The sequence below is a fragment of the Epinephelus fuscoguttatus genome, linkage group LG11, assembly GCF_011397635.1.
Source record: "Epinephelus fuscoguttatus linkage group LG11, E.fuscoguttatus.final_Chr_v1".
In the NCBI taxonomy this organism is placed as follows: Eukaryota; Metazoa; Chordata; class Actinopteri; order Perciformes; family Serranidae; genus Epinephelus; species Epinephelus fuscoguttatus.
In genome coordinates this window covers 31,562,217-31,585,154 of record NC_064762.1, presented here as the reverse complement: position 1 = coordinate 31,585,154, position 22,938 = coordinate 31,562,217, and the positions used below count along the sequence as shown (strand labels likewise).

The window sequence follows — 22,938 nt, the reverse complement described above, 5'->3', positions numbered from 1 at the left end:
GAGGTTTGGACTGTTGATTGGACAAAACAAACATTGTTTAGGTGTCACTTTGGGCTCTGATAATTGGGATGCCATTTCTCACTATTTTTACAAACCAAGCACTCAGTCAGTTAATGGGGAAAGTGACCCAGCAAGATTAAACCATAATGAAAATAATCATTTGTTAATAGTTTAAAATGAGCTCCACCTCAACAAAATACAATAGTAAAAACCTGATTATACATTAAAGCATGAGTAGCCTGATAATAATCTAATGATATGGCAGTCACAGGAGATATTTTTCTTTACCTTCAGAACATTATCCTGATTATTCTGACATACTTTTATTAAGTTAGAACATAAAGGCATGTATTTTACTTGTGGGAAAGTATTTTTACAGTAAGTAGTTTTACTGAAGTAGCCTAAAGGATCTGAATAATCCAACACTAGAAGACCTTAAAGGGGAATACCACCTAAAAATGGCAGAGAAAAGTTCAGTCAATATTATTGAACATGACCACCTCTCTCTCAAAGCCAGTGGATGAATATCTGCAGCTTTAAGTGGTGGGATAGAGTTGTCATGATGGAGTTCACTGATTCTGAGTGGAGAGAAAATTTCCACTAAAGACTTGAATAGGTCAGCATTTCAATGTATTGCCCATAAAAGTTATCCACTGTATTTAACTCTTTGATAATAGAAACACAAAACTCCATTTTCTTCATCGCTCCAGAAGTGAGACACTTTTGCTGCCCCCATTGCTGTTACCAGGTAATCAAGGTAACAGCTGCACCTGCATCCTACTCGAATTTTTTGGATTTGGGAGAGAGTTGTTCATGTTTACTAATATATTTGGACTGTCTTTGACTATAGGAATAACATTTATTCATTTTTAAAATGGACGTAGTTCCCCTTTAAAAACGTTCAACTTCAGCCTGCTAGCAGTACAGCCAGATACCTGCAGTACCGTTTATGGTCATTGGGGTCGCTGTGGGTCGACGTGGCTCTCCGGAATGCTCCGGAAAAAGCTCATATGAACCGGAAACAGTACACAATGGCCATGGCTAACAGCATGTAGCAGAAGTGTTGGACTCATTTATAGCAAGTCTCGTGTTTTAATTCAGCATTTTTAACTGTTACCCTACGAGTTCATATTTTTATAAGCTGACAGATAAGCCAATCTTTACCGGAGATGGGAGTCCCGGCGTTTTTCCGTTGGCTTAGCCGAAAATATGCATCAATCATTGTGCACTGTGTTGAGGAGAAGGTAAGTGGCTAATAGCATGCTAGCTCGCTACCGGGTGCGTTTACCTGTGTCGTTGACGTTAGCGGGAAGATTAACCTGTGTTATACATTTGAAATACATCTTATCCCCTGTTTTCAGTCGATAATTAGTGTTCTTGACTATCAACGCCGTGTCGTCGATGCATTATTGTGTCTCGGTTTTGGTTCGTCACCAACAAGACCGAAGATAGCGGAATTTTGTGTACTTCTTCGAGAGATTGTAAACAACGCGGTGCGGTAGTGACGTTATTGTGCTAAACTTCAGAGTAACGTACCAACGAAAAACAATTTTTAATATATCGCCATATGAAACCACAATTAACTTTAATGTCTATGAATGACGTCAGTAGTGTAATGTAGCGTTAACTAAGTTCATATTTTCGGGTACTCTTCAGTCAGCTTATCGTTACCTCCACAGTACTTGAGTATTTCCATTTCATGTCGCTGTATACTTTTACTTAAATACACCACAGATGAAAATACCGTACTTTTTAATCCTCTACGTTTGTCTGACACCTTTAGGTACTGAACACATTAAAGTTTTCACCCCCTCCCCGTCCAGTGAAAACTCTGTATGTCCGGATGTGTTTATTTTGAATGTTTGTGATAATCTAAGGGATACAGTGTTCCTTTATGTGTTGAGAACATTCTTCTGAAGCTAAATAAACACTTAAACCCTTTGGTATCAGCTAATATGATGCATTGCTGTAGAATAAACTACCCAGCAGGATTTAAAGCAGTTAAAATTACACAACGTTAAACGTCTACAGCAGTAAAATGCAACATATACATTTAATCAGCAGTCACATATTCACCCAAAAACATAATAGACCGCAATAGGTGCTTTTACTTTTAGTATTCTACTTGCATAATTTTACTTGAGTATGGTTTCGAATGCATGACTTTTGCTTGTAATTTGTAATTGAGTAATTTCTGAGTGTGGTATTTGCACTTTTACTTTAGCAATGGGTCTGAATACTTAACTGAACGATGTTAAAACATCCATGTAGTTAGAAAAATGTTGACTGAAATACAGTCTGTAATGACCTGACATTCTTGTTCACAGAATATGGGAATGAAATGAAAGATTTGCTTTTGCAATATCATGCAATCGATATTCAGAAGGAATAGCACATTTCTTTCACAAATTGCCATATGTATAATGAGAGTGCCAGTTGTTTAAGGCTCTGCTGAGCCATTTTCTAGCGAAACCCAGTGATGTCTTAAAGCAAAGTGATGATTCTGATAACTTTGTGTGTTTTGTCTTCGCAGGGGAAAGAATGTAATGGAGTTCGTATTCCTGTTGACACAACCAAGCCAAACCCCAATGAGGTGGAATTTGACAATTTGTACTTGGACATGAATGGGATCATTCACCCTTGTACACACCCAGAAGACAAGTAGGACCCCCTTCTGTGCAGTTTGGACATTTAATACTTTGTTTTTTGTATTACATTTTCTGTTTTCAGTTCATTTTAGTGATAGCTTATGTTTCTGAAGTCAAGGTTTAGTTTGATTATTTACTGTTCTTGCTGGTATGACAAAAAAACCTGACAAACTATCCTTGTGAGATTGACTTTATTTATTCATTTTTGTAAATTTGGCAGATCAATAAAAGCCAAACAGTTTGAATACAATTTGACCTTGAAAGGTCATGATGATGTACTCATGTGTTACATTCATGTTAGCTTCTCTAATGTGGCTATTTGCTGCTTTTCTCTCCTTTTAATCAGGGATGGAAATAAATGTTTTTGTCTATCTGCCACAGCAACTGGTGTTTCCAAAATCTACCAGCCACTCAATAGATTACCATTTTTTATTGGCTGGTGAGGGAGCAAATCTTGCAGCCACTTGCATATTTTATCAGCATTTGGCTGGTGATAATTTCAAACCATGCCTTTATGTCATTGTGAATTCAGTGTTTGGGGTTTGACACTGTTTGCTGCACAAAACAAGCAAACTGAGGATATCCTCTTGGTCTTTGGAAATTGTGCCAGATATTTTTTTACTATTTTCTGACACTTCGTAAAATGAAAATCACCTTACAAAAAGTACTTTATTTAAAAAAAAAAATAAATAAAAAAAAATAGTAGTTGCAGGCCTAGTTTGCGCTGAGAGTGATGTCGGGACTCACACAAACCGGGTATTTTGTTCCTATGATCGAAGCTGGGTATTTGATTGTAGCAACAAAAGGTTAAGGTTTCTTATACTCATCAAGGGAATTTTAAAAAGCCAACACACCCTCTGCATACTTCATACTCTGACCTCTGCTGTCCACAGACCAGCTCCCAAAAATGAAGATGAGATGATGGTTGCCATATTTGAGTACATCGACCGCCTGTTCAACATTGTGCGGCCCAGGAGAGTTCTCTACATGGCCATCGATGGAGTGGTAAGTAACTTTTGATGATGGAAACCTGCAGCCAGAGTAAAGTCTCAATGAGAGTTCATATCCACAGCAAAACCACAACCTAGCTAATTGAAACATCTGCCCAAGATTCAAATATTTATTACATTATCTGTCACATCATTTATTTTATCAAAATCAAACTTGGCTGGTCAGGTAGTACTTATAATAATAATCTTGAGGTAACTGAGTTAATATAGACAGGAAATATGCTTTGATGACTTACCTGAAATCAGCTGCTCTACAGTTGAAATAACATCCTGTTTAACTTCACCAGGCTCCACGGGCCAAGATGAACCAGCAGCGCTCTCGACGTTTTCGTGCCTCCAAAGAGGGAGTGGAGTTGGTGGAGGAGAAGCAGCGCATCAGGGAAGAGATCATCTCAAGAGGTGTGTGACCTCTTTTAAATCCTTACAGATACAGAGAATGTCTGTCGACTTAAACCTCAGATAGTACAGAGCATCACATGACAGAGTTTCTCTTATCATTGTACATGCCTGGTGGGCTGCTAGGCCAATGGGAACCCCCTGTCATGCCAAAAAATCTTTTTTTCTTTTAATGCCAAAAATAACGCAGCCAAATATTCACTTTAATGTTTCCCCTGCATTCATTCTGCAGCGGTCCACCATTGTGAGTCCACGAACAAGGCAATTGTCTGTCATAACAGTGGGATAGTCGAATGTCTGTTATCTACCCTGCTGACATCAGTTGAGTAGGCGAGGGGAAAATAACGCCGTCGGTGGGCTATTGGTTATGGGTTCAGTTGTGAACATTGAGCTTAAGTGCTGATGCATTTGGTATCATTCTGTTTTTAGCTGGGCTCCACCAAACAATAAAGATACATTTTGCCGCTACAAAAAATAGCTAAAGTGAGATAAACAGACTGGAAACTATCGTGTTAGATAGAACAGATGTTTTTCTTTAGGGACATAATTTACAGTTGGAAAAAGGTAATAAAGCACAATAAATTTCATCGCAATACTCAGCATATTGCAACATATTTAAAATTGCAATATTGTATCATGACCTAAGTACGAAGATATTGTATCATAGATTTTCTGGTGATTCCCTCCCCTAGTAAAAGAAGAGTGAGCACTGTGCTGGACTCTGTTTAAAAATAGCCTTTTAAATGCTACATCGCATGTCAGCAACTGGTCACATGGTAACGTAGGAAGCAGTTTGGCCTTGTGTGCTCTGATTAATTTGCCATGCAGTTCACACACAAGTCATAATTTATTTTAATGAAAAGTCAGCTCCTGGCATTTGCTCCTGGTGTTCCTTACCACTGTTGAAAGATGGAAATCATGGGAGTAACAAGAGAATCAGCTTTAAAAGTGGGATATTTCCTTTTTAAATAAGTGCTGTGTAGTGAATCTAAGGTCATGTGAGGAGTGGTTCATGGACCTGCCAGGCCAAAGCAGTCAACCTAAGGGAAACGCTGCATAACATTTTCCTCCTTCCAGGATTATATTTTCTCTTCCTCCAGGAAAAAGAATACTGATTGTTAATGGCAAATGAGTGAAAGGAGCTGATGTTTGGTCATTTTGGTTTTCTTTGAGTGCAGATCCAGACTTAAAATCACACCTGGTGTGCTGCTTTTTCATTTTGGACATTCTGTTTTAAAAAAGAAGTGTCATTACTGAGTCCTTTTTAAATCTCTTTGTGCAGTGATATTACATGGTGCACATTTTTGTTTTTTATGTATCTAGAGTATTGTTTACTCTTGTCTGAGGAAGTAAACATTCGCTTTACCCAAACCAGCAACTTTAGAGATACATCAGCTTTAACAGCTAAAATTTAAAGTCCTAAATCAGTCTCAAGAGATGATGATGATGATGATGATTGATTGATTTAGAGTTGAAGTAATTTTCTCCAATTGATAATCGCACATATGCAGAGTTAACCCTTTATGCTCCATGAAATCTTACTTGGCATTTCCTCCACAGGAGGTTATCTTCCACCTGAGGAAATTAAAGAGAGGTTTGACAGCAACTGCATCACTCCAGTAAGTAACAGTCTTTCATACTTTTAACTCAGTAGCTGAGTGTCTTTTACTGCTATGCTTAAAATGTTTATTGCAGATTTTTAGTTTGTCGGCTTTATTTATTTATTTGTGTTTCTTATAATGTTAACTTGGCACACTTGTAAAACACGGCGCACATTCCTCTGTTTTTTTTGTTTTGTTTTTTTTGTTTTACGTGTATATTGAGTTAAGCAGCAGAATAACTGGATTTGACTTCATTTATCTCCAGGGAACAGAGTTTATGGACAACCTGGCACGGTGTCTTCGATACTACGTTGCAGACAGAATTAGCAATGATCCAGGATGGAAGAACATCACGGTGCGTGTAACTTTGGTGCTCAAGCTTCAATCACAGCCAGAAATTACTTCATGTTTTGTCAGTTTTAGAGACAAAACAGTTGATAGATTCATTAAGAAATAACAATATTTAAATAAATTGTGCTTTTTTCATTTTATGTTTTTGTTTTTGGCATTTGGTAGTTAACATTTTGTATGTTGACATGGAAAGTGTTGACGGTCGCTAAACTTAAGTTACGTGTTTTAATCCAGGTCTTCCTGTCTGATGCCAGTGTTCCTGGTGAAGGTGAACACAAGATTATGGACTTCATCAGGAGACAGAGAGGTACAGCTGACAGACTTTATTAATACACACAAGTCTCCTGTGACACAAGAGATTACAATAAAGCCCAGACAGAAAAACAACACAAGTTATGAAACAACACATTGCATTCATAAATTAAAACAAAAAAACATAAGGCAAAACATTTAAAAGACCACAAGACACAGCAAATACAGAAGGCATCGAACACATATAAAACATGCAAAGTAAGTCACAAAGTAAGACACTTTTTGTTCTGTGGGTCAAATATATGGCTGAATGTTCTACACACACACACACACACACGCACTGTCAGACAGTTTGTCGACTTACAATTGTGATTCACTTTGACAGCTCAACCCAACCACGACCCCAACACACACCACTGTCTGTGTGGTGCTGATGGTAAGACTTTAAATTTCAGTCTGAAATGTAAAAGAAATAACTAACAAGTTAAATAATTGATACATGGTATCAGGTTTTATTATTTGTGATTACTTTGAAAACTCTCAACGTGAAATGTCACTTTTTTCTTTCTTTGTGGTGCCTGATGATCAGCTGACCTGATCATGCTGGGCCTCGCTACCCACGAGCCAAACTTCACCATCATCAGAGAGGAGTTTAAACCCAACAAACCTCGCCCATGCGCACTCTGCGGACAGATGGGCCATGAAATTAAAGACTGTCAGGGGACGGCCAGAGAGAAACAGGGAGAGGTGAGCTCAGCTTGGACTTCTGGAGTTTAAGTGTTTTTGTCAAAATGTAGAATATATAGAAAATGTGTTACATGGTCTGTGAATTTTGGAATCACTGTGGCAGGAAGTGTTTTGACGTATGTGACGATATTTTTTCATATTTGCAGATATGTTAATGTTTTAAATGATAACAACTTCCTATCTGTATATCCAGAAATGTGCCACAAAACAAGAGTTGATCTCTCTGTTTTCTTCTTCTCTGTCAGCATGATGAGTTTGCAGACACGATGCCAGTGTCTGAACAGGAGTTCATATTTATCAGACTCTGTGTGCTGCGGGAGGTATGATATTTAAATTTTTTGGTGGAAGAAATTATGTCATTGCTTTCTTCTGGCATTAGGTCATAGGTGTCCAGAAAGATACTAAAAAATGTCACTGATCATTAGTCTATAAGGACATTTTTTGTATTTCCCACAGGTGGCACAGGATTTGGTTGACTGTGTTAACATCATGCACAGTGTATTGTACGCATGTTGCTTATTGTATTTGTAGACATTAAGGGCAAAGAGATGTGTCAGACCTTCATTCAGCAGCGTTAAAATTGTACCAAAAATGGTGCAAGATTTTAATTGTTTATTATTTGCTGCACCTCCATTTGTTGTTTGTTTTTATCACATGACCAGTCAGAGATTGAGACCATAGAAAACTAATTGATAATAGCCACACTAATTTGGTTCAGAGTAGAAACCACATTACATCCCATTAGAGAGGACGGATTTCTTAGACATTATTGGAGCTTAAATGAAAATTCAAATACTAAACTTTGAATACCAGGAGATAATCAGCTATCATAAATAACTCTGGAGTGTTTATACTTTTAAAAGTATAAATAACTCTGGAGTGTTTATACTTTTAAAAGTATAAATAACTCTGGAGTGTTTATACTTTTAGAAGTGCTGCATGTTAATATATCCAGGTAATAATGTATTCTCCGTGTTTTCATTCCATTATATTAGACAGCTGTACAATTTTTGCTATGTATTCTAATACACAAATACACAAATCCATCAGTTATAAAAGCAATTTTGAAGAGTTGTATTGAATTTTTCTGATTTATTTATGGCTTTGTTTGAACTAGAATGTGTCAACTTTGGCCTTAAGAAATAAAAGCACTTAGCAAATGACTTCCTGTTTACCTGACTGTTTTCAGTACCTGGCCAGAGAGCTGACCATGGCCAGCCTGCCATTTCCCTTTGACTTTGAGAGGAGCGTCGACGACTGGGTCTTCATGTGCTTCTTTGTCGGAAATGACTTCCTGCCACATTTACCGTCCTTAGAGATCAGGTGATCTACAGGACATCTTTTTTATGTTGAAGGATTTTAGAAAAAGTGGTAACAGTTGTATCTGTAGGTCTTTTAAAAACTCAGAAACAGCTCTCAGTCGTTTAAATCCCTTGAAAAGTACTGAGGTATATTAAGTGTATTTATGCAGTCACAGGATTTTTTACGCTGCCTGCCGACTTAATGATTACAGTTTCTTGAGACGTGTGCTTTCTTTAAGCTGCACAAAAACAGGGTTAATTGTCGGGCAGTTGTATTGTGTTGCTTTAGGTGGTGCAGGTGTTTTCTTTACCGTCTGTACGACAGCCTCATTACTCACTTTAACAGTGATTGTAATCCTGCCATCACTTCACTTTGACCTCCAACACTGATGAGACTGAAAACTGGTTGAGAAGCTCAGACTTTTATTCTTCTGTTCCAATACTTTCTTTAATCTTTTTTTAGTCCGATAAATAGAGCTCCAAATGTTTATTGGTTACCTGCCAGAGTGGCTGAAAAGGCAGCCAAACATCATGCTGTTGTTAGAGATAAATCAGTGTTCGGTGTCGGTTCAATGTCCCATCCTGACTCTCTTTTAAATTTACACTGAATGACTCCTCTATAATTACTCACCAGTGTTGTTTTTGTGTCTTACAGAGAGGGGGCCATAGATCGACTGGTCAACATCTACAAAGACGTTGTGCACAAAACTGGGGTGAGTCATCACACGTTTGTATCGTTCAGAGTTTCCAGTTGTGGATTATTTCTTCTTCAAAGCAGCCCTAGCACTGCGACAATAAATGGGCTTGTGTTTGTGTGTAGGGTTACCTGACACAGAACGGCTACGTCAACCTGGAGCGAGTGGAGCTGATCATGCAGGCAGTGGGCGTGGCTGAGGACAACATCTTCAAGAAACGCAAAGAGGACGATGTAAGATTCTGCAACTTGACGCAGTGATCAATAGAAAATATTCTATCAAGCCTTAATACTTTTTTGATAGGGGCCAATATGTGTCTATACTATAGAGTGATGGAAACCTAATGTTTAATGTTATACTGTTTTACATTCTTTTGGATTATATTTTTGGAAGAAATGGAAAAAATATTGAGGTTTAAATGATCCCATCAGTAACCACAGTACTAAATACTTCTGTCCTATTCTTAATTCCTCTCTGTGATTGATGTCTTTGCATTTTCCTCCTTTTAGGAAGGCTTCAAGAGAAGAATGAAAGAGAAACGAAAGAGGATGAAGGTGAGTTAAGCAGGTGGATGGTGATGATGATGATAGTGTTGGTATGTTTATTCTTTTTTGTTTTTATGCCGCCTGGCACATCTTGCCTGATAAAACGACAGACGAAATCTGAGGATTGCATTGACAGGATCTGATTATTCAGTCATCAAGGAATAGTTTTAGAGTTGTTACTGATCTCAGAGATGTGTCACGCTCACCGCATATGATCATCAGCAATAGGTGATTATCTTTCAGTACTGATGTAGGCATGAGTCCAACCCTTCCACCCCTGCCGCAGTGTTAAGTTTCTCATCCATTTTAACATATATCTGATACATGATATAGATGCTGCAGAGTATACAAACTGTAATCGCTCATATACTGAATTCTTCACAGGGATGACACTTTTGTTTCCCCCTCTGTGTTACCGCAGGCGGAGCAGCGGGGCCCTGCCTACCTTACCACGGGCCAGTTTGCCCCTCAGGCCCTGGGGAGAAGAGACCGACCCGAGGCTGTCCAGAATGCCCGGCATCAGGCCTACGACATGAGGATGCAGCACAACAAGGTACGAAAGGTTATTTGTTTGAGACATTTTGTTACAGAACATGGTGATGAATTGTTACTGCAGGAGTGAGGTCATGATGATGAAGTGTATTTTTGTTTGTTTGTTTTCCTTCCAGGATGCTGCGCAGTCCCTGAAGGCCTCAATGAGGAATGGTGGCAATGTAAGTTGTTGGTGAAATTGAAAGTGGACACATTCACATAAAAACATAAATGGTGTTGGTTCGGTTTGATTCTCTTTACTGAATGAGGCTTATACTCACTGTTGTGTAAATGGTGCAAGGGTGCGTGAGCCAAAAATAGCATCACGTATTTTGCATTAAGCAAGACGGCTCCTCAAATTGTCACCTATTAGATTAATGATTGTGATCAGCCTGACATGGGCCAGGACAGCTGGGAATCTGTCTGAATAGGAGGGGGACCATCTGTCAGACAAAATAAAACATGAGCTGGCAGATTCATCTGGCTTTCAGGCTACATTAAGTTTATACATTCTCTTAACACTCTTAATGGTGGAGCCTTAAAAAAGTTTATTGGAAGAGAAGGACATTATCCATCAAGTAGAGTTAGTGGTTTATTAAGTCTAACCTGTCTTCTTCTTCATCTTTGTCTTCACCATATTTTAATGTGGAATTTTACTTGTTTTGATATTCTTTCCTTCACAATATACCTATCAACCATTGTCATCATCACTTTGGCTTCACACTCTCCTGTGCTTCTTTACTCTGGAGTGTTCATTTGTCTACATGTGATGAGGTTGGACAGGGATCCACTTTGGACCCTGAGGTGCAAATTTGCTGGTCCCTGGGGAATGCAGTGTAACTTTGCTGCATAAATAAGACTATTAATGATGTCTTCCTCACCCAGCAGTAATCTTAAAGTCTTTGGTCAACACAGAAAGTCAAAAGTCTGAAACTCATCTTTCCTTATGCGAACTATGAAAACTTAATCCTTGAATTACGTCTGTAGTCTGGTTAAAACTCTATCGACTATCCGTCGTTTTGAAACCATATCACCTTTTCATTGTGGAGATTTGAAGTTGTATTGTGGCTGTTTGCACTGAGCAGCAGTCTCTTTGAACGTGGACGCTGTCTTGTGCCTCAGTTCATGGTCATGTGTCTATTTAACACGTCTCTCAAGCTGTTAAGTTTCCTGCCCGTGTGCAGCTTTAAATGTATCGACCAACAATAGGCAGCCATACATTAGCACATGAATGAAAAGAGCACAAAGGCTTCAGAGAAAAAGGAAGGCTACGTAGCTAGGGTGGTGGTTATTTTTTTCCTTTCCATCAGTTTCCTTCAAACAAACACGGACAGACCGACAGACAGCAGCATAGAGGTTCCTTATCAGTGAAAAGATTTTATAATCTTCCAGTTGGTTGTTATGATGTTGCAACAAACATCACTGTCAAATACAGAACACAACCCTGAAAACTCATTTTAAGTGATGCTGTACTGAACAGAACATACATGATACTTTTTACTTTATTTTAGAGATTTAAATTTTGACATCATCATCGACTATGTCTTTACAGCATGTAATGCAATGTATTTGTTAGATTTTGTGTTGAAGAGGACAATTATATTTCCACAAAATAGAAAATCTTAAGGGTTGTAATGACTAGTTGATAAATGAATATGATAGTTAGCAACTATTTTGACAATCGATTAATTGTTTGAGTCACTTTTCCCAAATTCTAAATTCTTGGTTGTGTGGATTTACTGCTTTTCTTTGTCTTATGTGATAATAAAGTGAATATATTTGGGATATCCATAACAAGACACTTTATCATTATCTTGGACTACTTAATCAATGAATTGAGAAAACTATCTGCAAATTAATCCATATTGAAAATTATTGTCAGTTAAAGCTGATAATTGATACATTTTTTTTTTTAATTTTTGTATATTTTAGTTACCTGTGTCCGATCAGACAGAGTTTTCTCTCTGAAAAATAATCTGTAAAACATTTATTTTACTGTTTTAGTAAGAGATAGATGTAAAGAAAATGCCAGCCAATTTGAAGAATTGCAACAAAATCAACAAACAAAATCACAGCTGTATTTTATCCTGAAACAAAAGAAACTTACATTGATTAAAAAAAACGACATTTAATCCATTAAATACGATGGAAGACCTGACAAAAAAAAGCTTGATTTGTGGGCTCCAATCTGTGATCCCTCAGCTTCTCCTAAACAAACTGCAGCTTAATCTTTCCTCTTGTTAAGTTTACAGTCTTATTTCCATCATTTTGGTGCTGGTAAACATCTTCTTCATATTTTATTCACAAGTATAAAGTGTATTTCAAGGTGTTCGTGAAGCATTATTCATTTCTCAATGTTATGTTCAATATGTACTTTGAAAAGTAAATGTTACAAATGTTTTTTTTTCGTTGAGTGACTTTGAAGATGTTAGACCTCACACACTCAAGGCCTCTCGTGGCTTTTTTTCTGTTCAAACACTTCAACACTGCTTCTGAGAGAGAAGCAAGTCACGTGCGGTTAACATTTACAGCAACAACTCGTAGTGTATCTAGTCAAAATGCAGATTTCCTGTCTTTGTCTTACATCCAACGTACTAGAAGAAAACAAAAAGTATATTATGAGATGACGTTTGCAATTGTGTTTTGTTGGGATTGTTGTTGCACTGATAAAAATTGATGTGTCAGAGTTTTAATATTCTGCTTTGGTTTCTGATCTGTATATTCTCTGTTTTGTTCAGTCTGCAGGGCCCAGCGGCAGCGCAGACAACAGAGGGGTGAAGAGGAAAGCTGAAGACAGTGACAGCGAGCCGGAGCCTGAGGACAATGTCAGGTAAGCCTGCACAAGTTGGGTGGCTGGGGTCACAGTGGAGCGTGGGGTCAGGATGGCGTTGTGGACACATCTTGTGTTGAGATTTACCGTGAACACAAGCTGCCGCCTGTTGAAGTAACCGTTGGAACTAATAAGTTGTTCTGCTTCTGTGTGACTGTTACAAGATGGACTTCTTTATCACCTCAAAAGTGTCTCAGTTGTTGTCATGCGTCAAATGTTTTCAGAAATGGGACAGTACTGTCTAGCTGTAAAATGAGAGAGTTGGTCCGGCCGGTGGACGGTGCTTGGTGCTGCAGGTCACAAACATTCTCATTTTACAGCTAAACAATACACTAAAATATGTTTCTGAAACCATTTGAGATGAGAAACAGGAAATGCAGCAACAGAATCTTGATTTATATGTGATCAGAACTGCTTAGTTTGACAGTTTGACTGCATTTTGTGATCAGTTAATGGCATGATTGACAGCTGCATTAGAGACTTCTCAGCTCTGATGCAGTAAGGCCATTAGAAATGCTACAAAGCGATAGTGTAGGGAGAGGAATATGATTTTGTTTTATGCAGCGGAACCATAGACTGTGAAAACAAAAAGGAAGTAGCTACTGTGACATCACTGATTGTTTTGTGGACTCAGTTTTGAAGCCCTGAGTTCAGCAATTAGACCATCGCTTTCTTGGGATTTTTAAAGCCAAAAGTGACCATATTTGGACGAGAGGGTGGGGCTTCATAGACTGGACAGACACCTCACAGACAGCCTGACACGCAAAGCTGCTCGACCTTAAATATGCATAACTTTAAGCCATAAAATGTTAAAAGGTGAGTTCACCTACCGAAGTGTTGTCACCAATGGGGAAAATGGCTATAGCGACCACAACGTTTTTTTGCACCAGGCTATAAATTTCTGCTGTAAAGTTTGCTGTTTTAACATTGGACTCTATAAGGACTGACTGTTTCGGAGCCAACCTCAAGTGGCCATAAGTGGAACTGCGGTTTCTGATATGTGACATTGGCTTCGTGTTTCAGCCCTGGACGTTGCTGCTTGAGCAACACCAGAGATATCATCTTCTTTTTACTCCACACTTCTTCTTTCTTTCTTTTCCTTTTTTTATTTACTTTTTATTGACATTCAGCGACAAATGTAGTATGTGCATCTATTTCAATTATAATATACTTTATTATTTATTATTAGTCACAGAATATCAGCCTGAATGTCCTTTGTTTTTTTTTCTAGCATAAAAAGAACACACACAAATAAAGAAAAACATTACAAGAACATTAACACATAGGGAGTGAGATGTGGGTATTGCTACATACACACAGTGTATTATCTAAGGTTAGCGGAGTCAGAGTCCGGGCTGCGTGGTATTATATAGTCCATCCATTTTTTCCAACGTGAAACAAATAGGTCCCTCTTGTAATTCACATCCGCTGTCACGCTCCGTCCTGCAAATGTCCACATTCTTCTTTCTTGACTTTTCAAACTTGTAATCTTCAGATCCAACAGATGTTGATTCAAGTGACATCACTTGAGGACAGTTGCACACAGTACCTGTACCTGCTGTAAAACATTTTCTTTGCTGACCATCATGTACTATCTCTGAGCATAAACCAATCAAATTCAAGCAACAAAGTTCCTTTATCAAAAAGGCTGCTGATTAGGGGTGTAACTATTCATCGATCTGGCTTGATATCTACAGATTAAGTTAACAACTATTTAATATTAATGTAAAATGAAAACATTGATTCAGATATCGTCATCTTACAGATATGCCTTTATTTTGAAATTTCCACGGTGTGTTTGTGTCACCATTTACATTAAAACACACCTTCTTCCTAAACATTCAAACAGCACTAGCAGCCTGGCACCAAGCAGATAATGGCAAGCACCCAAGAAAAAGACAATGAGGATGTTTCTGTTATCATCTCATATTGATCGCTTGCCCAAATCGAATCGAAATCGTAGTGTATCATACATTGCAAATATTGTATCGTTCAAAGGATCGATATATTGTTCCTCGATAGAACTTTTGATTTACACTTCCAATTGGCTGCCTGCTCTACACACAGTGGTAACATGCTAGCTCCTCCACGTGGTGACTTATTACAGCTTTTTAAAACATCTACAAACAAAAATTGTTTGAAATTAATCACCAGCCTCACTATCTTAGCCAAAAGTAAACTCTTTGGACACTTACATACTTTCTGGTCAATACAATCCCTTTAAAATAAATCTTTACAGACCAGTTTCAATCATAACAAGTCATTAACAAACACAGCCGGAGAGATGCACTCATTAATGCCATAGTGCTGCAGCAGAAGCTGTTTAACTCTCTCTCTCTGTCCACACACAGACAGGCACACACACACACACACACACACACACACACAAACAAACACACACACACACACACACACACAGCCCTCTGCTGAACAGCTCCCACTTCCCTCTGCACATGATTAATATGGAAAGCAGGAATATTCGAGTAAATTCCTCTGTGACGCACTCGTCAAAGCTGCTAAATCCATTGGGCTAAATTGGTATTCATGGAGGCTTTCCTCTCAGGAGTTGCCGCTCCCCGCGGACTGCTCCGAGGATCCACCACACAGATGCTGGATGGCCTTGATTATGTGTGCAGAACAGCATTGCCACCCTGAATCTACCAAGAAGTCAAAGCCATTAAACTATTCCAGCGGCAGGGAGGAAGTTAATTCAGTTTTTTCCTTTCAGCGTATCGATAAACAGAGCAGCACTTAAACAAGCAAATGTATCGTTTAGGTACATTTACTCTACAAACATGTGATTGTCTCATCCAATAGTCACTTACACTCATATTCAACAGTGGAATACATTTAGACTGCAAGGTCACACACAACCGAAGTAATGGAAGAAATAATCTTAAAGCCACAGCATCCAGGCAGCTGATTCCCAAGAGAGTTGATCAATACATACAATTCATCAATACATTAGCAATAGGACTGGGCAATATATCCATATTCTATCGATAGCATGATATGAGACTTGATATTATCTTAGATTTTGATGATTGTATTATTGTTAGTGTTGTCTTTCCTGGTTTTAAAGGCTTGTTTACAGTAGATTGATGCAATCTTATGAATTTACCAGATAGTTGTAGCTGTTCTATTATTTGCCTAATACTGTTGAATATTACAATAACGATATTAGTTACAATAAATCGATAAATAAACCGATAATAAAGTGTACTCAGTTCTGCCTCTCTGCTGCTTATGCTGCTTAAATACAACAAACGATTGATTAAAAAAAGGAAATTAATCCATCATTGTTTTACTGAACAGACACAAAACCATATAACTGAACACAAAAGGCACCAATGAAAAAAAGAAGAATGATAGCTACATTTTAAAGAGCCTTTTTCTACTGTTCTTTTCTCACAGCTAACTCAAAAATATCCCTGAGTACAATATAGGTCAAGATTCAAGATTAATTTTATTGTCCCACAGAGCAGGAAATTTGTCTTGGGCCCTACACCCATACTGCAGCCATAGAAGTATAACCTACAACATAGTACATAGACAAATCAACATTTTACCCAACATAGCAGTAGGGAACACAAAAAGATAATAATTTAATATAATTTGCTAAAAATGCAAATCGGCAAATCGTTATAATCCAGTGCCAGATCTGGCTTTATCTGCCATTGTTAAAAAGCTTTATAGACAGAGATATGAATGAATATAGCAGTCTTCCTGGATGTGTTTAGTGTACAAGTTGACATCACGAAAAAGAAACAATATATTGTGCATCCTTGATGCAGAGGTATAACGTGTGTCTGAGGATGATCATTGTGCATTTTGGCATCATTGTAGGTGGCAACAATAGAATGGCATCTTATTGTTGGTATTGTTGCTTGGCTTCTCCAGATCTGTGTTCACCTGGTTGTGATAATCCCCTCTGGATCCTTGAACTGTGCGCATTAAACTGTTCTGACACTATACAAATTATTCCAGATTTTAACCTTGAATTGGTTGCTGCCAAATTGTAGCATAGGACCAAATTTTTCCCTGGATTGGCTGTTGTTTGGTGCTAAGTTGTAGGGGTCATGACCAATGGTGGAAATGTGGAATTTACTCAAGTACTGTACTTGTGTAAAACATTTGAGGAAATTGAGCATTTCCACTTCATATTATACTTTATACTCCTACTCTCATTTTTGGAGTCAAATATTGAACTTTTTCTCCTCAACATCAATTTGACATCTTAGGTTACTGTGCGTATTTAGATTATTAATACAAATAGTAAATCAACTAATGAATGACGATTTATTACAAGTTAAAGGGATATTTCACCCACAAAATGAACATTTGTATGTCAGCTAGTCATGCAGTGTTACCTTGAACTCTTGAATAAAACTTTGTTCTGCTTGCATGCCTCCAAGAAAAATGGTAAACACTTTGATTTATGATGGCTCAGGGACCACGTTGACCAAGAGCAAAAGTATATCAAAACATCCATTTGTAAACTACCACACACCTTTTGCAGTACATTCCAATCATTTATCCAGTCATATGCTCAGTACTTTCTAACGCATGCATTTCACTAAACCTCAGTACTGGAGTCTGGCTTTGAAGAGAGCATAGGTAAGGTTCACTTTCAGTAAGGTTTATTGAAAATGCATATGTTTGGAAAGGACTGAGCATATGACTATATGAATGAGACTCAGATTATACTGCTCGAGTTGTGTGAGAGTTTGTAAACGAATGCTTTGATATAGATTTGCTGTTGTTAACATGATCCCCAGTTAATCAGTAAGTCAATAGGTTCACTGTTTTCCATAGAGGCATGTGAGGAAAACAAAATTTTCTTCACAAAATCAAGTTAACAAGGAATGACCAACTGATTTACAAATGGTCATTTTGTGGGTGAAGAATTTCTTTTAAGCAACCAAGCAGTAAATAAAGTAATTGAAATTAGCTCCACCTTTACACCTATAGAACATGTAAGTGATAAACACATTAATATAATCCTTTAATCTTGTATTATATTGATCTAATATGTGCCATTCTGCATGATGAATACTGACAACTTTATTTGTACTAATAAGTATTACTACTTTTACTTAAGTAAAAGATCTAATAACTTCTTCCACCACTGGCTGGGACGTCCGATAAAACAATCAACAATCTAGCTATCCCCTGTGACTGTTGTCACAAAACTGTTGTAAACTTCAGTCAGCTTGTTTTTAATATTAGTATTTAACATGTTCATGCTCATACAAATTCTGATCTATTAATTCAATTGCACTTGATGTCTTCATTCATCACAAGTATAATATGTACTCTGTATGTCCATGTGTCCTTCAGGTTGTGGGAGGAGGGCTGGAAGCAAAGGTACTACAAGACCAAGTTTGACGTTGATGTGACAGATGAGGATTTCAGGAAGAAGGTGGTTCAGTCGTACGTGGAGGGTCTCTGCTGGGTTCTGCGCTACTACTACCAGGTAACACTAAAATCACTCAGTATGTTTTGTATTCACACACTAAAATAGTGTCATAATCTGAACTTTCTGCTGAGAAACTACATATTTCTTTGCCAAATGTGGCCTGAAAGTCCTTTTTAGAGTGCTTAAATGTTTGCTACTACTGAATATCTGAGTTACATACTTTTAAATGGCTTCCTTTGAACTATTCTGGCAATTCTGGCAAACCCTCACCTTTTTATCTTGCTTTATAAGACCAAAATGTTCACCTCTACACAAGAAAGTTGAGCTGTAATTCTCCTTACTTAATAAAAACTGAGTATCACATATTTGACGTAGTTTGCCAATCCTGTTTCTGAATTACACAATCAAATTTTTAGAGACCCCAAATAATTCTTGTTAAATGGTTCCTAATGAACTTTTCTTTAATGGAACAAGTATTCTCTCTCAACACTACTAAACAGCGTTTCCTTAGCGTTAGTGGGTCTAGATATCCACACAACTTTTTTCTGCTGATTCTTGCAGTTCTCATCATATGGGGAAAAAAGGCTGTGAAATATGTTTCATCACATTTTTCATGTAAAGACAATGTTCACACACGTGGCGCTAGCTCTAATAATAATTAAACCATCAGTATGTTTGTTACTTTGAACAGTTTTGTGTTGTGGAGTGAACTGGACATTTTAATGTTCAGGGCACACAAAGGGAAAATCCAAGGTGGAAGACATAGAGACAACTTGAACAAAGAGGACAGTGATAACTGGAAGATAAAAAAAACCTCACCTGCCACATACAAGACCCATACCCTATAACCACAGTGTCCTGATTCCATTACGATGCAGAACCTTTTTTGCATGTGATACCACTCTCTGTGTGCCTCTCTCCATGTGTACTGCTCAGTGTGTCTTCTGTTAACTATCTAATTAAGATAAAATGCCACAGATATTCTTATAAAGCAACATAGATGGAGGTAGAGTGAAAACAACCAACTCCAAAGATGCCATCAAAATCATTAATACACTAAAACGTGAAAAGTGTTGCGTTTAATAGAAATATTCTGTTTGCACCAATGCTACTTTGCAGATTTCTCTTCATTTTCCAACTACACGTAAACGTTGCATTTTCAACCGTGTGCTGTTTGGCTACATTTAAATTTCCACCCCAACATGGGTTTTGGTACAACAGTATGGGAGAGTTTTTAGTATGTCTGAAACCATAGTGTAAAATCAATAGTATGTGAACTGCATACTATTTATAGTGAAATATTATAGAATGGAAACACTGGACGGTATAATATCTATCACTGTGCACCACTGTGCAATATGGGAGACGACAGCGTATATATGAACAGTGACCAAGACAGCTTTGGATCATCAGTAAGCGGAAGTGTAAGCATAAGATTACGCTTTGCCAGATGTATTACATTTTAAAATTCTTTTTAAGTTGCCCGTAGTGCAGAGGTTGGCATGGGTGACCATGGTAACGCTTCTCCAACTGGCAAGTCGACTCTCAGGAAGTGAAGTGTTAAGTACTTCCAAAAAGATGTAAAATAGAGTTTATTTACACAAAAGTATGTTGAATGATAGAACATATATTTGGTGTTTATAGCATAATATGGGATTTCAGATACAGTGTAAGTATTAGCATGGTAGGAGAGAACCTAGAATATGAGAGGTTTACATATGCAAGGAGTGGAATTAAAGAGAAGGAAAGAAAAGCAAAAAAGTATGAATCTAAATTGTATACAATATCGGGTGTATTCTAGAGCAGCTAAATGTTCTACAACTGCAGACAAAGCCTTGAATCCCCAAATCATCTAAGTATAAACAACAAATAATGAGAAGTAAACAAATTCGATTAATGTTCAGTTACTTTGATGAGAAACTCCCCCACTATATAAATCTGTAGTCAGAGATCCAAAAACATGCTGCAAAGGTTTTAGTCTCATTCTTTATCCCCAAGTTTTATTTTTAAAGTAAATTGAGTTTTAATTTGATTGTTTGAGATCATTCATTCTTTCTCTCTAAAGCAAAGACAACCAATGGGCATCCAGCGTTTTCAACAGCGCGACAGTTTTTTTTTGTTGAAAGTCAAGACCTGCTTACTGTGGAGTGTCTTAACAAATAAACCTCCACACAGCAGATATCAGTATCTCCACTTTGTTGTTTGCAGTGTGATTATACACTAAATCATTTTATTGTTGTAAAATATTGATCTTTATCTCAAAATGAAATTATCAGCTGTGGGCCCTCTCCAGAGGAGCCGGGGCATCTCAGGGCTGAGCCAGGGGGATTTGTCCGGGGCTGATTGTGAGCTGTCTATATGCACGCTCTGTGTTGACTCCACATGTTCGCCAATCCAAAGCCCCTCTCAGGGGGCCGCTCTGGATGAATTTATTAACGGGCCCTTGGCGGACAGGGACGTGTCTGCTCTCTGCTGCCACACATTCACGGTTCTGTCCGCCGTCGGCGCAGTGTTATGGTCACGCACACCTCGCCAAATGATCAGGAAAGGCAGAGCTGGGTTTACCCAAAAGATTTTAAAGATTTGTTCTGTGTCTCAGTTTTTAGGTGTGAAAGAAGGCGGCATTCTCTGTTTGGGGTGGCTCACCCATAAATCTGTTTTTGTATTTTATTTTTCTTTAAATAATCAAACAGACTAAAAACAGCAAGTTAAGACCCCCTTTGTCATGATTTAATTTATTTACAACAAATTAGAATAGTTTCTTAACTAATAGGACGGAGCACATTGAGACATTTTTCAGATTTATCACAATTTTCAGTGAAATGATGCAGTATTGATTCTTACAATCTCAGTGTTAGCCTTTGTGTCTCTGCCTTTTCTCTGTGGATTTGAATTATGTGTTGGCTGTTTGATCTACAACTTTCAAGTTTGTTCCACCGTAATGAAAACTAATGTCATCTTAACACAATAGCCCTGACATAATATCTACCTTCATGGGGTTATAGAGTTTGTTTTTTCTCTTTTTTGTTTTAGAGAAGTGTTAATTTAACTTTATGGTCATTTTGGAGGCTGTTGGCTCTGCTCTTGAATTATATTGTTTACTGAGAGGTGATTCTAATTTTTAGTCTAACCTGGCCAAAATATTAGGAACATGAGATTTTAAACTGTTTTAATCGGAACAAATTAAATCAGGACGTCCTCGATCAAAATTTAAATGAATTTGGAGATCAGTGCCAAGTCTACCTTAATCAACAACCTAGATTATTGCTTTATATTATATATATATTTTTGTTTGTTCATTTTCACATTATTTTGAATTTGTTGTATTTATGATATTTGGTTTGTAAAGGAAACTTGACCATCCTTTAGTGGTCCTGATCTTTGACAGAACTTCCCAGTTCCCAAAATGTCAACCTGTGTGTGACGCTGAATGGAAGGTGCAGATTTTTCCGTTCTACATAATTGAATATTTTTTTTACGATTTGACAAAATACAATCAGTAAAATCATAGATACATAAAATAATCCGACTGATATTCAGTGTAATGAGTTTTGTTCGATTGTTCTTCATGACATCAGACAAAACACTGTGAAACTTAACTTTCAACAAATCATTTCATTAGTTTTTATTCATAATCAGTCAGTCTACGCACACTGTAGTTGATTTCTTTTTAACTACAATGTGATTTTAAGCATTAATTGTGACTAGTGCTGAAACAATTAGTTAAATTTTCAGTGGATTGAAACTTTTTTCTTGATAAATATCTTAAACAATCAAACATTTGCTGTTTGTAATTTCTCACTGGATGATTTGATGTTTTTTTTTCTGTGTTTTTACATTGTCCTAATTAACAGAAAAAATGCAGTATCTTTGAATTTTTGACATTTTGTTGGCCATCACTCAATCAAGAAAATAATGAACAGCTTTATTGATAATAAAAGTATTGGGTTAGTTGCAGCCCCTAAAGTGGCAGCACAAGTGTTTTGAATATGATTCAGTTATTCACAGAGATAACAGAGAGTCATTGCTTAACCTTTCGTTCTACTAGTTCGTTTATATGGTATATATATTCCTTATGTCAGTTGTTGTGAAACAGTATTTTTTTTTCTTTATTGTTTATCGTGGTCTTTGACCCCGCCAGCCAAGGTCACAAATGAATTTCTCCTCAACACAAAACATTTCGTCACATTAACATAAATGATCTGTGCGATTATTTGAGCACTGAGATTGGAGCCTCCTCCAGCTTTTATTATGGTAAAGTCCCATATTATCATTTGAATGACCATCTTTAATAATAGAGTGGTGAGATTGGCTGAGATGTGAGGATTGGTGGATTTATCAGAGGGCCTTGTTTTCTCAGAGGTGGATTGTGGGAAGTGAAGGTCGTTCTTTTGGTGCGAGGCGATAAGTGGTCCAAATGCCGGATCTGCAGGGTTAGATTTCTATCGCTCTTCTTCCTCTTCTTCGCTCCCACATAAACATTTCAAAAAGACAGGGCTGAGGAGGGGGGAATTTTTGAGGTACAAGGGTCTTTCAGCAGGTGTGGGAGAATATTTTGGGCCCAGATGCTCCAACATTCATGGTACGACTGAACAACAGCGGAAAATAATTG

The 22,938-nt window shown here is 37.6% G+C and overlaps 1 protein-coding gene across 1 annotated transcript in view; it reads left to right on the top strand.

Moving 5' to 3' along the window:
- Positions 1-1,002: 1,002 nt before the first annotated feature.
- Positions 1,003-22,938, top strand: part of xrn2 (5'-3' exoribonuclease 2) — a 53,025-nt gene continuing 31,089 nt past the window's right edge. Inside the window, exons 1-18 of the mRNA XM_049590389.1 lie at positions 1,003-1,244; positions 2,534-2,661; positions 3,542-3,653; positions 3,946-4,057; positions 5,615-5,673; positions 5,921-6,010; positions 6,241-6,313; positions 6,644-6,694; positions 6,848-7,005; positions 7,251-7,325; positions 8,195-8,328; positions 8,962-9,019; positions 9,127-9,234; positions 9,511-9,555; positions 9,968-10,099; positions 10,215-10,259; positions 12,816-12,907; positions 18,248-18,383. Coding sequence (XP_049446346.1) covers positions 1,170-1,244; positions 2,534-2,661; positions 3,542-3,653; positions 3,946-4,057; positions 5,615-5,673; positions 5,921-6,010; positions 6,241-6,313; positions 6,644-6,694; positions 6,848-7,005; positions 7,251-7,325; positions 8,195-8,328; positions 8,962-9,019; positions 9,127-9,234; positions 9,511-9,555; positions 9,968-10,099; positions 10,215-10,259; positions 12,816-12,907; positions 18,248-18,383 — 1,683 coding nt within the window. The 5' untranslated portion in view covers positions 1,003-1,169. The remainder of the gene's footprint in view (positions 1,245-2,533; positions 2,662-3,541; positions 3,654-3,945; positions 4,058-5,614; positions 5,674-5,920; positions 6,011-6,240; positions 6,314-6,643; positions 6,695-6,847; positions 7,006-7,250; positions 7,326-8,194; positions 8,329-8,961; positions 9,020-9,126; positions 9,235-9,510; positions 9,556-9,967; positions 10,100-10,214; positions 10,260-12,815; positions 12,908-18,247; positions 18,384-22,938) is intronic.